Below are 16,674 nucleotides of genomic sequence, written 5' to 3' on the forward strand. Positions count from 1 at the left end.
CTAATGAAGTCATAATAACAATATTGTATACAGGTTTGTATGAGATCCAATCTATGCGATTAATATTCAAAAATGAAATGAACAACATAGTTATAGACGTTTTACTTTTTGACCATTGTAAACCAAGTGTCGCTATCCAGGGTCCTGATATACAACAACTACGTATCAAGAAGTCAGCACACCATGTCGACATTAAATTTTGTAGTTAAACATTACACTTTAAATACATGAAAATACATAAATATTTTTAAAAATACGTTATATATAATGTTTCATCATGATGAAATAAGTCAAAGGGCACAATTTGAAATTTTGAAACGCACTCACAGAGAACTGAAACTGTTATTTAAGACAAGAAATTAAAATATGATGTTTTTGTATGAGTAGAATGTGCCTTTGAGACTGACGATAAATCTAACACATAACGGGATAAGCCACTTATGAAGATGTTTGCAACATATTGGCCAGCTTCAGTCACTAACTGGCACAGGGCCGCCTGCAGACTCCGATGAGCAAAGCAACGGGTCTGTGGACTCGTTTCGTTTGGCCTCCAGCCACCATGTTTCCATCTCACCTTTCCCCTGTTGGAAGCAAAACAAAACAGTCGGAATTGAAGAAAAAGAGCACTTTGCTCTTTACTGTAGCCCAGTAGCTCACTGGCACACTTTGGAATTTAAAGGGATTACGGTACATTAATAACCATTTGGACAGGTTAATATTGTCATCAGATCTTAGCATTTGATTCCAGTGGCTAAAATAAAGTCTTGTAAATAGACCTTACTTAACAACAGCACATGTCTGACCAGTTAAAAAGGTGAGTATTTTTTAGGGATTTTAAATTGCTGGATTTACCTTAACATTTAGCATTCCTCTGCACGTTAGAATGTAACCTCCCAAAGTGTGAAGCAAGTCAGCTGTGGCCCCACTTACTTGGATCTTCAATGCTTTGAAAAAAGCCAACACACACACACAAAATCATTAAAATAAAACAATTATTTATCAAACAGAAGATTGGTTGAATTCGTAAAGATAGAGTAACAATAGTTTGTGCTAAGTTATGTATAGTTTCTCTATACATTCAGAAGAGTTTAATATGATTTTTTAGTTTTGCATGGTTAAAATATACTGCTATTCCAATCAAAAGTAAGCGCTCATTTTTCTCAACCTTAATTACCTTCACTCGTTGATTCCATCCGTGATGCCGTGTTGACGGTATCTCCAAATAAGCAGTAACGAGGCATTTTCGTTCCAACCACACCAGCCACGACAGGCCCTGATGGCACAAATCACTACACTCTTCACCAAGTAGATTTAAATTTGGCATAAAATGGTTGTTAAGAGGGAAATGCGGAAATGTTAAAAGTACCTGAATGGATTCCTGCACGAATCTTCAGCTGTGTATTAGGCTTGTGGGGGATCTTAAATGTGTGGCAAACATTGACCAGATCTAAGGCCATGCTGGCAATCTCCCCAGCGTGATTGATGCCGTTTTCTTGTGGGACCCCTGAGACAACCATATCTGTACCAGCCAGCCATTTTGATAGAAAGGAAAAGAAGGTACGGGAAAATACAGTAAGACATTGTTTTGCGGTTTTCTCTAATTCCGACTTTTTTCACGTTATTGACTCAAATGGCTGCAGCCAAAGAATCTCCAGCCCACCACCCCTCGAGGATATGCGGTATGAATGATTATTCATTACTTACAAGCATCGCCAATGGTTTCCACTTTGTAGACACCATAATTGTCAATGATATCGTCAAAAGTGGTGTAAAGCTGGTTCAGAAAGTCCACAACTTGGTGCGGTGTGCTGGCCCCTGACAGCTGAGTGAAGCCCACAATATCACTACCACGAGAAGGCAAACGTACACGGATTAACTAACATGCTTCTAGTATTCCAGTCCATTGACTCATGCCAACAAACCTGAAGTAGACGGTGGCGTTGGAAAAGGTCTGGGCTTCCGCAGTTCGACCTTGGCGAAGATCATCGGCAACTGGCTTTGGTAACATACCTTTAGATGTAATAGATGATGGAAATAGAACTTTTCAGGATTAGAGTGAGGAAGTTGTATTTTGTACACACACTAATGGAATGCAGTACAAGCAAATGTTGGGTCTCCACCCATTGAATTTAATTCACTGACGTGTTGTGATCTGTGTTTTATGCAGAATCGCTTCCATCTTTAATTAACAGGAACACTTACTGTATAACAAGAGATCAGTCTTCTGTTTTTCTTGAAGAAGGTCCTGTGTTCGTTCAGCCACGATGCTCTCCAAATGTTTACTGTACTTCTCCATCTGCAGCGAATAAACCTTTTTAGTCATATTTCCACATTCATGCATTTTTGTAGCTACAAGCAACATTTTAAAAGGATGCTTACCAGATTCATCATCATGTCTACGGGGCTAACTTTATGTGGGTTCATCTTGTCAAGCATCTTCTTGACCTGCTCAAATGCGGGCCTCGTGGTGAGGTTGTGAGACCAACACTTCTTGATAAGCTGTCATGATTTACACCATACAATACGTACAGAACTGTAAGTGGCCATCTTGCTACAGACTGCAGCAAACAGTAAGTTGCTCAGTTGAATGTGTTTGAATTTGGTTCCTGCGATATTCACTCGAAAAGCAGACAAAAAAAATACCTCACAGTAGTCTTCTTGACTTGGGCAGTCGACGTCGTTTTTTCCAGGTTTGAGTTCAGGCAGAGGAGGGCGCCAGGTGACATCCATCCTCACTCCCTCCGCCTTGTCCTGTATAACCAGGAGAACTGCTCATTACAAAGCCATGATCAAAGAAGAACCACAGGTCGTAATCCAGATTTAAGAAGCAGCCATCATACTCACTGAGATGAGGTCAGAGCGAGTAGCTATCTCCACCAAGATCATGGCGTAACTGAAAGGACAAGGACAGCTCCGTTTTCCCACGTTTTTAGGAACCATAGATTGTATACAGGAACAAATCTGACTTTACTTCACAAGGTCTTTATGTGGCTCCTGCCTGAGTTTTTCATTCATTCTTTTTCTATACCTCTTATCCTCCCATGGGTTGTAGGGGGGTGCTAGAGCCTGTCCCAGCTAACTATGTATGAGCACCAGGCAGGGGACACCTTGAATTGGTGGCCACCCTATCGCAGGGCAAATGATGGACGACAATTCCCCCTCACACTCATACCTAGGGGGATTTAGTGTTCAATCCATCTACCCTGGGAGGATATGGGAGGAACCCGGAATACCCAAAGAAAACCCATGTAAGCCCAGAGAAAACATGCAAACTCCACACAGGAATATCGAACCTGGGATCGATCCCTCGATCTCAGAAATGTGTGGCCACCACTCACCCACCGGCCTGTCCTGTAATTACCTTCAACTTTGTATATATTATAAATTCAAACCTGTAGATATCCGCCGCTTGTGTCACGGGTGGGCTGGTTCCCAGAAGGACCTCCGGAGCACAGTAGACACGGTTTATGTCGCCACAAGTGAATGCGTTGCTGACCTCGTCAAAGTCCTCCTTTCTGTAGAATGTCAGGCCATAATCTATACGGGAGGAAAATGGAATGGATTATTAAACTTCACTTTGTATTTTGCTCATTGCTGTTTTTGACCTGAGATCTTGCAAACCCAGCGATCATCAATAACACAGTTTCTGGAGTGAAGTCGACCATGAAACATCTTGTGTTGGTGAAGGTAGGACATCCCACGGGCAACGTCAGTGGCAAATGACAGTCTGTAGAGTTGCAGATAAATACTATTTTTATTTTAAAGAGATACATTGACACGGTCGGAGTGAATTTTATGGTTAGTATATTGAATCTATTAATTATTGAGTTATTCATTGTTATACTTTATTTGTTTATTGGCTTGTTGACGACTTATATGTTGATTACATTATTAATTATGACTTATTTATTGATTATTGAGTTATTCATTGGATTATTTATTAATTTGTGTGCTTGTTGTTGACGACTTATATGTTGATTATGTCATTATGACTTACTTATTGATTATTCAGTTATTCATTGTTGTTATTTATTTGTTTGTGTGCTTGTTGTTGCGATTTATGCATTTTGTGGTGATGCTTTAAATCTCATTATACTTGTATAATAACAATAAAAGTAATCAATTCAAGTCAATGTAATGATTTATTTTTTTTGGTAAGAGGAGACATAATAGTGTATGTGTGTGTCCTTACCTAAATCCCCAGTTGATTGGGATCTCATCATTGAGTAGAACATCAGACAGGCTTCCTTTAGGGCAGTGTTCTGTTATAATGCTAACATAGGGAACCTCTATTGAGCCCCCGATGAACTTGCAAAGATTTGGATGGTCCAGTTGTCTAACCGGGAAGAAACATATTGTCAGGTAACAATGAAATGTATGAAAGTGTCACCTGTTCTGCCTCACCTGACCTCTTTCACCTCCTTCCTGATGTTTTTAGAGAGAGCAAAGTGTTTCTTTTGCAGGTGTTTCACTGCAACTGTCCTGCCATCACTAAAAGGATATGATAGGGAAAATTTGAGATAATTAGTCATTTGTCAAGACAACAACTCCAACTAATAAATGTGTACAGCTGTCCATCAAGTTTTTAAATTGTTTGTCCTCATTAAGGTTGCTGGTAAATTGCAGTCACACTTAAGTCTATAAATCACCGTATTTATGTCCATGATTTTAGAATTAGAAAGACAGATTTCCTTTAAAAAAACACCTTTACAGCAATTGGGATCAAAGCAATGTCAATTACAAAGTGTAAAATGGCAAAGAAGTAATGCTTTTGCCCTAAAATCAGCTAAGATAAACTCTGGCTGTCAGAAAATGAACAGACGGGAGTAAACATGCAATCCTTGCTTCCTTACTAGTTGCCAGGTTGGATGAAACCTTGTTTGAAGAAGGTATTGACGCCGGTGCACATGGTGATGTCAGTCAATTGACTGACATTTGAATTGCTCTTGACTTGCTGGGGGCTGTTAGTGCTGCCAAAGTCTGTCCCAATCACTTTACCTGCAGATGTAGTATGTATACACAAGGGTTGAACTGATTAGCTTTTACTTATAAACTCAAACTAGTCAACTGTCATACTGTGCTGAAAAAATATCATGCATACTTTAAGCACTTTACAGTCAACCCATACATATTTCTTCCAAACACATTTTCACCATACCAAATATTATACTCTTGTAGTCAATGATCCAGCTTTCGTCCCAAAACATCTTTTGTTTCTGGTATTGAAGCCACTGCAGGGAAGACAATGTACTTAGTTCTATTTTTTTGTAAATTTAGTCGGATCTCTCTCTCATGCTCACATTTACTTACCACCATTGTTAGGATGAATCCGGCGCTGAAAAGTGCCACGGGCAGGCCTATGGAGACCTTGATGGCCATGGACATGGGACAGATACCGCAGTCAGCAGGGCAATTGAGGCAATTCTCTTCCAACTCGCACACTTCGTCCCCACACACTGCAACATTAGAATTTCCATATTTCAGAGACATAGATCAGCTCTAGGTAGCTTGAATAGTACTGCAAATTGCTCGTCAGACTGATTATTTGTGTCCTTGCTAGTTTATTGAGTTTATAGTATTGTGTACAGTATCTTTCTTTTCTCGCATTATTTTGACAACGCAGACTGACCTTGAGCACTGACAACAAGAACTTTGGATTCCAATGCCGCATGCATTTGTCCTATTTTAACATGGGCAATAACTGAAGTGACCCCCACATGGATCAGCACCACCTACAAAGAAAAGATGTCCTTTTCATCATTTATTCTACCATAAAAAAACTTCTGATTCAAGAAGGTCAAGATTGTTCAAGCTATCAGCCTCAAGAAAAAACATGTATACGCACTTTTGACGTCCAATATTTCTGGCTCATCTTGCCTGCTTTGGAGACCGTATGGGTCACTATTTTGCCATCGTCGGGAATCCATGGGCCACAGATGCCACCTTGTTTCTGTTGAATAATGGATTTCTTAAACTAGAGTGATTGAACATTTTCAAATAAAGTGGATTATATTTTTTGGTGTATTTCTGCAGCCTGAGAGACAATTTTGGCAATTGTTATTGGGAATGAAAGTGCAAAAAGTAAAAAAAAGAACTTATACCATAAGGCCTAAGGGACAGGAGTGGATGTTGGCATGGTACACGCAACAATTGAGTTCGTTGGCATTGTTCCAGTTAGATGGACAATCGTGATCATCACAAAACCTTTTTGCCTCCGCAGCATTGCTGGATGCAAAAAAAAAAAAAGAGTGTACCAGTCATTAGAATGTGCAACACAATCTGGGAATAATAGAATATAATTTATGATAAAATTCAATATTCCATTTCCTGCAAAGAACACGATTTGAATTGACAAAACAATTTGTGGTCTTGTAAATCCATAAAATGGGATTTGTTCAATTGTTTAACACAACAAACAAAGTTAAAGTTTCATTTTGTAAATTACAGTAGTTGACATCTTAAATAAACATGGCCTACTATGGTACTTACTACATTGAAGTCAAATTATTAGATTGAGTAACAGTATTTTAACTGCTCATTTGAGTAAAATGCCAAAATGTATGACCTTTGCGGTTTGTCTGTGCACGTGCGTGGCAACAATCAGCAGACAGCAGACATTCAAGATTCCCAAACTTAATGAAAGTCCCTCACCTGAACTGGAAAATCTTGTTGCGGACCGCATACTCATAGAAAGAATCTGAGGCTGTGACAGTGTACGAAACGTTGAATTCTTCCCCATTGGTGACTTTCTCCGGAGGGCGCTGCACCCAAGCCATTTCCAGACCTTCAGAAACACATGCAAATGACAGTGTCTATCAGAATTATTCCAAAAGAATATATTTTACAATGATTTAATACATGAATAGTAACTTGACACAGTGACCAAGACGTGACTGCTTTCAAAAATGACCAATGCGGATATATTTTACTGTAACAACACAAATAGAAAGAAAAAAGCTCACAGCTAATTAGACATACCACCACAAGTAATCATGTTGAAATCATTTGGATTGTTGGCAGGCCAGCAGTCGTACTCCGTGTTGTCCAAATCGTGCCAACAATGAATGCTCTGCACAAACAAATTAAACTCATTTAGTTCAGGGTCACAGAGTTCGAAGAACAGATTACAAGATGGACTAGTCACAACTTTGCTCCAATTCACACAACAATGAAAAAACACAGATGATGTAATTCTAGAAATTCTGCAAAGTGAAGACTCACCAAAAAGCACGCTAGGAAGAACGATACCGCGGTCCAGAGAGCCATAACAAAGTGTGCAGTGTTTTGGGATCATCAGATGGCTGACTGAAGGATTGACCTCACATGTACGTGACCTTCTTCACTTCCACCCATCACTTACGCGTCCTCAATTGTCCAATCAGAAGAAGTGGCTCTTCAATCAACGTTCAGTTAGACACTTGAAATATGAAGTATGTTTGTGTGTGGCTTCTATTAGGTTGTCAATAACAATCATATCTAAGTAGAACTGACATTTCATTTTAATTGGAAGGTTTTTTCCCATTACTATATGAGGTAATACATCAATCTTGATTTAATTGGATTTAAGGAAGGACGGCACTACAATGTTTTTTTTACAATCAGAGGCAGGGACTTTTTTTTTTAATATGGACGTGTCTATTAATATCTTAAATGTGCAGATTTCTGGTAGTGTTCCAAAAGAAGAAGAATTTGATCTTTGAGTGGGGAGAAAAAATAAAAAAGGATGAGGATCCTTTGTTCGCTATAAGAAGAGGACGATTCAATGATGATTTGCTCTTTTGATTTGATTTGATCTTTTTTTGGAACCATTCAGCCAAAAGTGCCGGGGATAAAATGGAAGAGCTGTCGGCGTTTACCAGCAACGGAGTCGAGGGGCTCTACTCTGCTACTGTTGTCTTCAGCTCCAGACTACTGAAGAACTGTGCCATTACAGAAGAACAGCTTAAGGGAGGGTTGAGGTTGTGATCCGAATGTAACACCGCAATAGTCTGCGAAGCCGTGAAGATTTATTTATGTGATCTGGAATGCCGGCATCGGTCTTTTTCCCATTCAAATATCTGACAGTTACAGAGGAAGAAAAGTCTTCAAAAGGCAACTTCAGATAATTCTTAAAATGTCTAGACTGTGTTTCTGCTGTTTGGAATTAGTAATCCATTTGTTTTTGTTTTTTTTAATCGAGGGCCATTCTTAAAATGTATACATACATTATAACTTCAATCATTTGACCAGCTTTTTACTGTACATGCAGTCTTTTCCATTTTTGTTGTTTTACCCAAAACACCATTTGGCTTGAGATTAAAAGTAAATGAAAAGTCAGTGTTCCAGAAAATGGTCAGAATTCCTTTTTTTTTTCCTTGCAGAAAATGCTAAATTACAGGACAGTGGCAATAAAAAGGCTTTCCACCAAAACACTTTGATGCTTTGCAAAAATGCAAGTGGCACAGACAGCAGTACTGGAAACCGAGGATGAACAGACAAGCACTCAAATTTAACGAGGTTTGAACCGTAACCTGACTTCACCCAGTAAACAATACCGTTTGAAGAAAAACACTTTGCTGCTGGACAAATGTTCAGCTTGGAGGCTTTTATAGCCATCACTCTCTGGAAAGCACATTGCATAAAAAAAACTCAAAAGTTTGATGAACAGGTTTACAACAGGCTTTGGGACATTTGTTTGAACCCTGATCCAACTTCAGAGGTGGTTCACGTTACTCCCTCTGAAAATATAGTATTTCCCCGAACGAAAAAGTCACACAAATTGACTTAAGGATCTAAAATATCTTTAAGACGCAGAGCTGATGGAAAGGAATCTATTGAACTTCATCAAAACATGTTTGTCTTGTAACTTGGGTTTGTCGAATCTTGTTATTTTGTCATTTATATCACAGTTTTGCCAATCATATCTCATATATTTTGAGTTTTTGGTGTTTCAGTTTAAAAAAAAAAGTGTCTTGAATATGTTTTATTAATCACAACACTATAAACGTGCAACACTTCATGGTCATGAAGATATGATTACTTTAGATTTATGGCATCAATGTTTTGTTCTTATACCAACAATTACTCAACTTATGATATATGAAGGCAGGCAGTAAAAAGTTTTGCGCAACAAGCTAATGATGCTTCATCCCAGAACATGCTCAGTTAACGCCATGGTTGCTTTTGTTCTTTTTGATATTTATATCAAGGCCTTGGATGCGTTTTTTTTTCATGCAGGTATATATAATCTAAATATTCAAATAGTTATTATTGACTCATTACGGTAAAAAGGCAAGTGTAAGAACACGGAGGGGAAAAGACCCGTAAAACAGGTTAAAGTCCAACATTAACTTGTTCCCATAAAACATTTCCAGGATAGAAATTAGTTTCCATTCATCCTATATTACACCAGAATTTCTAAAAGTGTGAATTTGGCATGAATGCCATTTTCCATTTTACTCTCACATAAAGTTCCAACTTCAAGAAAACGTACAAAGATTGGTCAGAGGTGTTCTTAAGATTGCCTTTTTTTTTTTAAACACACACTATTTGAATTCTAAAAGACAGTTTTGCATGCCACATAGTTTTAAAACGTGGGTATTTCCGAAAATAATCAACAGCTTTACCAAGGCCACGAGGAAGGTTGAACTTGCCAATGTGCAAGCGTGTTTGTCAGACCAATCAGTTATTTATAGCACAAATGTCTGGGAAGGAGCAATGTAGTCTACGTCAGTCATATCCTCCTGGCTTCCTGCAGGTAAACTACGGTATTGTGTGACAAACCTCCAGCAGGAATCCAGTGTGTTACGACATCTTTTTTTTCTTTTCTTTACAAGCCACTGGCCTTTGTTTCGACAGAGCTGCAGCAGCCATTAAAGGGAGCTGCAGCGGATGTGGGGAAATGCTACAGGGAGAACAAGTTTGTCTCAATCAGCGGTGATAAGTTTATGAGGGACTATTATCTTTGGCTCGCAGGCAAAGACTGCAAATAGAGACAAAAACAATGAGGATGGTGAAGTGGTTAGCTATCATACATCCTATGGCAGAAGCAGTTGTGACGATTTGGGAAAACACCTTACTGGACTGACAAATGATTAAATACCTTTGTGTATGACAGAAGGGAACAAATATGTGCTTGACAGTCAATGGTAGCGGTACCGGTTTTAAAAGGTGTCCATTCTTAGGTGGGTTTGTAGTTTTTTGTCACCACGAGGTTGGACTGAATAGTACAGAAGTGGATGTGAAAATGCAGCAAAATGACTTAATTCCCAGAAGCTCTAATGTACATTACTTCTGTTTGAAGAACCCTAACTACATAGCTGGGATTGGCTCCATCACTCCCACAACCTTTGTGTGGATAAGTGTTTCAGAAAATGAATGACTTGCAGAACTGCAGTAGTAGTTTAAGGATATTATTCCTCAAAAAGATATACACTCCTTACAATGTGATGTTATTTCCTATTGCCAAACTACCCTTGGAATGACAAAGAAAAAGAAAATGAGCATGGTCTCATTTCTACTGTTTGTTTTTCAGTCATAAATAACCAAGAAGAGGAGGAGGAGGATTGAAATCTGCCGTTGGAGATCATTTCCCAAACTGCTGAAATTCTGACACAAGTGTAAACAAGTGCATTCATAGTGGTCCGTCATCAAGGAATTTTATCTTGTCAGTGTCCTTAAAATTGCGTCTTTCGACTGCCACAGCAGGCCTGTGCAGGCACTCCTCTCCAAACAACATTTCTTTTTGAAGATTAAAAAAAAACAGTCGACTCCAATCGATTGTATTATCTTCATGTGAACGGAGAGTCTTCGAAGTTCAGATTAAATCTCACTCTCAGGTCTGAAGGATCTCATGATCGCTATTTTTCATCTCCTCGGACGGAGGCTGGCTGTTGCCCATTTCCGGGGTGGAGCTGAGCGGCCGGGCATTGGCCTTGGTGGAACGCTGTCGCCGAGTACCGTTTCCGATGCATCGCATGAGGTTCTTGAAAGTGGCCCACATTTCTTCGTCCTTGTAGGAGTAAATGCAAGGGTTCATGACAGAGTTCAGTACTGCCAGTAGAAGAAGCCATCGCTTCAGTTTCATGACTTTGCAGCTGGTGCAGTTGAGACCGTCCAGCAGTAGAACCACCAGGCCGGGAGTCCAACAGATCACAAAGGCTCCTACAACAACAAATTGCATTATGCAAACATGACAGTATTTTGTCTAGATTAGCAACAATTACAGTCAACTATTTGCTAAGCACAGCTTTGCTTTTTATGCCACCTAATGTTTTCTCAGATGGCAAATCTTATTTATTTATTCATTTTTAAAACTGTAAATCACAAATGTTAAATGCATCACGCCACCCTGCAACCCATCCATTGTAAAAAACGGTATCATATATATTTTGCGCAATCATAAAGATATACAATTATCTACTTATATGGGTAATTATTGGGTTTTGACTTTTAACACTGCTGTGTATTGGAGGTATTGTAATATAATTAATAATTAAATTAATTTAAATGGATTAAGAAAATCCACAGGAAGCGATTTACGGTAGAGCAAAGATTCCCCGTGCAAATTTTGGAGCAATAGCATTTTCTTGTAAACATTTAATATTGGATTTTTGTAGCCATTCTGGAAACTTGCTCTTTTAAAATTAAAAATGTCATATTATATTAGACAATTGTGCCACTGGGGATTGAACAATAAGACCAATGTATCAAAGTTGGGCCACTTGAACCATGCAGTGTAAATCTACTATTTCAACATGTCTGGGCACAGAGAAGAGCCGCTTAAAAGATTTTTTGGCTTTGAATGAAAGCACAAGCTTCAACTTGCCTTCACAGCTAATGTGTCTTCTTAACCTTCTACATGTCTAAAGATAAAAGAATTTAACATGCCATGTTTTCCACTCATGTCATTTAGAGCAATATATAATATTCATACATTATGCTATATTGGATTTTATAGTTACCAGTTGTAAAAATAAGGGCATTTGTAGGAATAGTGGGGTGCAAACACTACCTTAAGAGAAAATGTTGTATTGTGAATTAATGTGTGGATTATAAAAGCAGGCACCAACATTCATAGATACATCTATTTTGTCTTGATAATATTAAATTTCAATAACTACAGTCAGCCAAACTAGCCTCCAAGTTATATAAAAAGATGAATATGAAAAGCAACAGGATCCCAACTTCTGTTTTCAGAATAAATGAACTAAATTACCATTTTCTACTTCTCTCAGTTGTGGAGGGACTTTGTTTACGCAAACTGTACACACTCACATGACGGCATATACCAAATTTACACAATCGCTAGACCCCAAAAGCACGCCTCAGAACTGGTTTATCCAGTTTCCAGTTAGAGGCAGAAAACTAGAGCAAGAGTTAACAGTCTAACAACGCCTGTCATAAACCATGTCCTTGAACCCGGACACAGAATCACCTTGTTTGAACTAAAACATTAAGTAGTGCATTTGACCCTGAATCTCACAAAATTCAAATACTATACGAATAAGATCTGTTAGCCAATATGTAAGCTTTATACTACAAGATCATACGGGTGTGTGGCTATGTGGAGAGAGTATGTTTCTCTTATGTTTTCCTGTTTTCCTTTGGCTGGAGGAGGGGACACTCATTGAATTGTGTGTGTTTAGCGAACAGCCCATCACATATCCAGAGGAGTAGCCCTAATTACACAACAGTTTGGAACAAGTCATGTACACATACAGTATAGTTATCAAACCATCTGGATGGGCAAACATATCACGTGTAGATTAAGAGCAATGATTTATGATATCTACCCAGACGTGCTTTTTATTTTTTTTAAGTAGAGGAGTGGAGAAACAAAACAAAACATGCTTAAAAGTTAAGATAAGTTCCTTATTGTTGGAAAAAAGTTGTTTCTATTGCCATATTATATATACACAGAGTAGCAAGGATAGGAGATATTTTCTCTGTGCTACTTATGCTGTTATACTTACTTATTATGAACACTTTTTCTCCTTACCATAATGTGACAATGAAGTTGACAATGGGTTTTTTTCTGTGTACATGGGCTTCCTCCCGAGAACATACGTAGTGGGCTGATTGTACATTTAAAATTTTCTCGTAGGTGCCATTTTGAGTCGGAAAATTGATTTGTTCAGAAATGCCAGTTCAGGCAACCTGTCAATCGTTAGCTGGGGTAGGCTCCAAACACCCTTGGTGAGAATATTATGGTTTGGAAAATGAATGAATGTATTAAATCAGTTAATTTATTCATAGCATGCAAGGCAATCATTGCAACTGGTCTGATTTCAGCCTGTGTGTTCTCTATTATAAATACAATCACAAAAAAGTGGTAGTACTTTAACCTTAGTGGGGGAAGAGTGTGTTACAACCACTCAACAAATGGTAAGATCAATTTATCTGACTGGCTCATCTTTGACTAAGAATGCTGACGAGATAAGGCATTTCAAGGAAAAGGACTGCCTAGTATGACTTTGCTTGAGTTTGTTGACAGTCATCATGTCTACCAAAATCCTAAATGCATTGTTTTTACCCTGTTTTCTCCACCTCCTAAAAAAAAGTCCCCCACATACAATGCATATGTGGCACAACAAAGGGAAAAAAGTCATACTTTAGTTGCGCAAAACAATAGGAGTCTTTGTTATGTGCAAGTTATTCCGCCATGACTTATTTCCTGGACTCTGAGACAATTCAATAACTCTGACGATAGCCATAGAAGAGCGATATGAGTCATTAGAAGAAGAGGAAAAAAACCTTACTTACCAAGTACCACCATGACTGTTTTGATGAGTTTGATGGGCGTCCTTTTGCGGTTCATAGAACCACTGGTGTGCGGGTTGAGCATCGACGTCTTCTTCTTGACATAGGCGTAGATCCTCATGTAAATGGCAACCATGACTAGGAACACGACAAGGTTAGACACTGACCAGAAGATCAGGTAGCCCCTGCTAAAAATGGGGGCAAGCTGCGAGCAGTCATTCAAGTTGCAGATACAGTTCCAGCCTAGACTGGGTACAGCACCCATGAAAATGGAGATCCCCCACACCAGCACAATGAGCAGAGTCACCCTCCTCTTGGTCAGGTTGCTGTGGACTTTAAAGTTCATGATGGAGATGTAACGCTCGAGCGCAATGACAAGCAAGTTAGCCAGTGAGGCGGAGAGGCTAATGTCCAGAAGACCTTGGCGGATAAAGTATCCTTTCACTGTCAGTTTGCGCGAGACCTCTCCTGTGTTGAACATGAGGTAAACGTACGCTATTCCCGCCAGGAAGTCCGAGGCGGCCAGGTTGGACAGGAGATAGTAGAAGGGATAATGGAATCTCTTGTTGGTAATGACAGCTGCGATGACCATGACGTTGGAGAGTAGGATGAAACAGCAAAAGAGTGAGCCAACCACTTGGACCAGAATGAGCTGGGTCGTGTCCCATTTGTCGTCTGCGCCGCTGTTGTTGTAGAAGAAGCTCATGGGTTTGTCGTAATGGCAGCTGAGGTTTGACACAGCCATTTTTCTACAAACAAACAAAAAAAAACACTTTGTTTTCAATTGTGCAGTGATTTTTTTTCATTCCAGCAGATAAATATAAAAATAACATGATTAAAGTTTAATTTAAATGAAAGTTCATCTGCTTAAAATATTTTTGAGTTCACAGCTAAATATTATTCAATATTTAGTTTTTGATAGCACAATTTGAATACATTAAATATTACAAAGTGTAAGCGTGGTGATTATCACATACCTGGTGACAGTCTAAAACATACACTGTATACCTAGAAGGTCAAAATACTTGAAACTGCAGTAGACAAGTTGATTTACCAACACCTCAAATCTCAGATTTTTGCTCACTATAGTTTTTGGGAAAAACATTGCTGAACAACCACTCCTAATAAAAGCGTGTTGGATGGTGGGTCATTACTGAACCGTTTTTCTTACTTACTGTATTGAACTTGCATGTAGAAAACATGCGCAATTCCCAATGCACAATTCAAACAAATATGAAGAGCCAGAGGAACAGTATGATGGCATAAACAAAACAAGTAATTAGATGTACTCTCAGGCAGGGGCTTGCCACAGCTCACACCCACGCAATCAATTACAGTCTCTCCGATTTGCATGCCACCCCACCATATTTTTCTCATAATAAGTCCATTTTCAAAAATTTCTATACTTGTAATTTTTTGTATTGTAGGCCGAGGAAGAACATGCAAACTCCACACAGGTGGACTGACCAGGATTTGAACCCAGAACCCCAGAACTGTGAGGCCGGCACACTTACCACTCGTCCACCATGATAAAAAAGGAATATTATTATAATTGGCACCTGGCATTCACATAGATGAAAATCACATTTTGTGTCATGTAGGCCACATTTATGATGTATATTTTTACTTTATAGTCACTTGTCAGATGAATATGGAGGACATTATAGGATATTAGGATATACTTTTTAAATCCCTATTCAGAAAAAAAAACTATACAACATATTTGTCTTTACTTTTTAGTGATGGCAATTCACCACTTTTTGGGAGTTAATTTTTCTTTTTTCACGCCATGCCAAGCCTTCGATATAGAAATATGTCAAATAATTGTACATCCGATGATGGACGATCATAGATTATTATGAGACTTGCAAAATGTAGACGAGAGTCTAAAGTACAATTTTGTCCAAGCAAGTTCCTCCAAACTTTACAACCTGTTCAAACTCGGTTTCTTTTCTGTGATTAGAGAGGATCGGATTTTTAAACAGCGACAAAAGTGTGTCAAACCCAAATGTTTGAAATCAGACAGGGAAGCTCACCTCAGGTAAGTGGCCGCGTCACGACACCGAAAAAGTGCGCAGGTTCCCCGCCGAGTAAGCGTGCATTTCGCCCCTGCGGTCCCTCCAGCCGAGCGCCCACGCAGCCGTGGACGGAGGGAGGCGACAGCGGCAATCAAGTGGAGGAGTGCAACGAAGTAAAGCGAACGAAGAGGAGGAAAAACTCCCAGTTTGTTTGTTCCTTTCCACGCGATGACGCCGAGATGGGCGTGGATGTCAAATCAGTCCGCCAGCATCTTGATCAAATTCCTCCGCGGTGCAATTAATGACAAAGCGAGTGTGCGCGCAAACAGATTTGATTGTGTTTTTTTAAAATGAAAACTCCAAAATGTTACAACAGAAGTGAAGAATGAATGTTTGTTTCATTTGAAGTCAATTAACACAATTCATTCCGTCATGTTACTCACGCTGGATGTTGATTTGCCACCCACTTTAATCCTAAATACCCACAGTTAGAGTTTTTTTGTATCCACAATTTGCGATTATGTACCCACAGTTTACTAATCCGTACCCACAATTTTCTATTATGCATCCAATTTGCTAATCCATGCCCACAATTATCTACTATGTACCCATACTGTAAATGAACTGCATGATAAGATTGCAGTATGATTGTGTAATCTGAAATTACAAATGACTAATCAGTACCCAGAATTTGTGATTATGTACCCAGAGTTTGCTAATCTGTGGCCACAATTTGCTACTATGCACCCACACTGTCTAATCTGAATCTACGAGTGACTGAATCTGTTTCATATTTGCTAATCTGTGTCCACAGTTTCATAAAATGCACCCATAGATTAATAAAATGCGCCCATTTTTGACAACAGGTGTCTAATTCAATAGTATCATATTAATATTGGGAATAATGCCTCCTACC

At 39.0% G+C, this 16,674-nt stretch overlaps 2 protein-coding genes across 2 annotated transcripts; both read right to left on the minus strand.

Moving 5' to 3' along the window:
- Window positions 1-186: 186 nt before the first annotated feature.
- Window positions 187-6,790, minus strand: LOC144196674 (atrial natriuretic peptide receptor 2-like). The gene is made up of 21 exons (XM_077717045.1): window positions 6,652-6,790; window positions 6,102-6,225; window positions 5,846-5,950; window positions 5,630-5,732; window positions 5,311-5,456; window positions 5,159-5,231; window positions 4,854-4,998; window positions 4,405-4,491; window positions 4,193-4,336; window positions 3,606-3,727; window positions 3,393-3,537; window positions 2,845-2,893; window positions 2,644-2,751; window positions 2,380-2,499; window positions 2,203-2,323; window positions 1,923-2,010; window positions 1,705-1,844; window positions 1,367-1,519; window positions 1,175-1,273; window positions 853-944; window positions 187-581 (listed from the first exon to the last, which is right to left on the minus strand). Exons 1-21 carry the CDS (start codon window positions 6,774-6,776, stop codon window positions 471-473), a joined length of 2,400 nt encoding a protein of 799 aa, XP_077573171.1. The 5' UTR covers window positions 6,777-6,790; the 3' UTR covers window positions 187-470.
- Window positions 6,791-7,984: 1,194 nt separating this feature from the next.
- lpar3 (lysophosphatidic acid receptor 3) lies at window positions 7,985-16,182 on the minus strand. The gene is made up of 3 exons (XM_077717726.1): window positions 15,777-16,182; window positions 13,744-14,489; window positions 7,985-11,142 (listed from the first exon to the last, which is right to left on the minus strand). Exons 2-3 carry the CDS (start codon window positions 14,483-14,485, stop codon window positions 10,814-10,816), a joined length of 1,071 nt encoding a protein of 356 aa, XP_077573852.1. The 5' UTR covers window positions 14,486-14,489; window positions 15,777-16,182; the 3' UTR covers window positions 7,985-10,813.
- Between the last annotated feature and the right edge of the window lie 492 nt (window positions 16,183-16,674).

Source organism: Stigmatopora nigra, chromosome 5, assembly GCF_051989575.1.
Source record: "Stigmatopora nigra isolate UIUO_SnigA chromosome 5, RoL_Snig_1.1, whole genome shotgun sequence".
NCBI lineage: Eukaryota > Metazoa > Chordata > Actinopteri > Syngnathiformes > Syngnathidae > Stigmatopora > Stigmatopora nigra.

Excerpts from the sequence above, each read along its gene's own strand:
- lpar3 (XM_077717726.1), bottom strand. The coding sequence starts at position 14,485 with ATGGCTGTGTCAAACCTCAGCTGCCATTACGACAAACCCATGAGCTTC. Across the intron at positions 11,143-13,743 it reads AACAGTCATGGTGGTACTTG|GAGCCTTTGTGATCTGTTGG; the intron begins GTAAGTAAGGTT and ends TTGTTGTTGTAG.
- LOC144196674 (XM_077717045.1), bottom strand. The coding sequence starts at position 6,776 with ATGGCTTGGGTGCAGCGCCCTCCGGAGAAAGTCACCAATGGGGAAGAA. Across the intron at positions 5,232-5,310 it reads GATTCATCCTAACAATGGTG|TGGCTTCAATACCAGAAACA; the intron begins GTAAGTAAATGT and ends TCTTCCCTGCAG. Across the intron at positions 2,894-3,392 it reads CAAGCGGCGGATATCTACAG|TTACGCCATGATCTTGGTGG; the intron begins GTTTGAATTTAT and ends TTGTCCTTTCAG.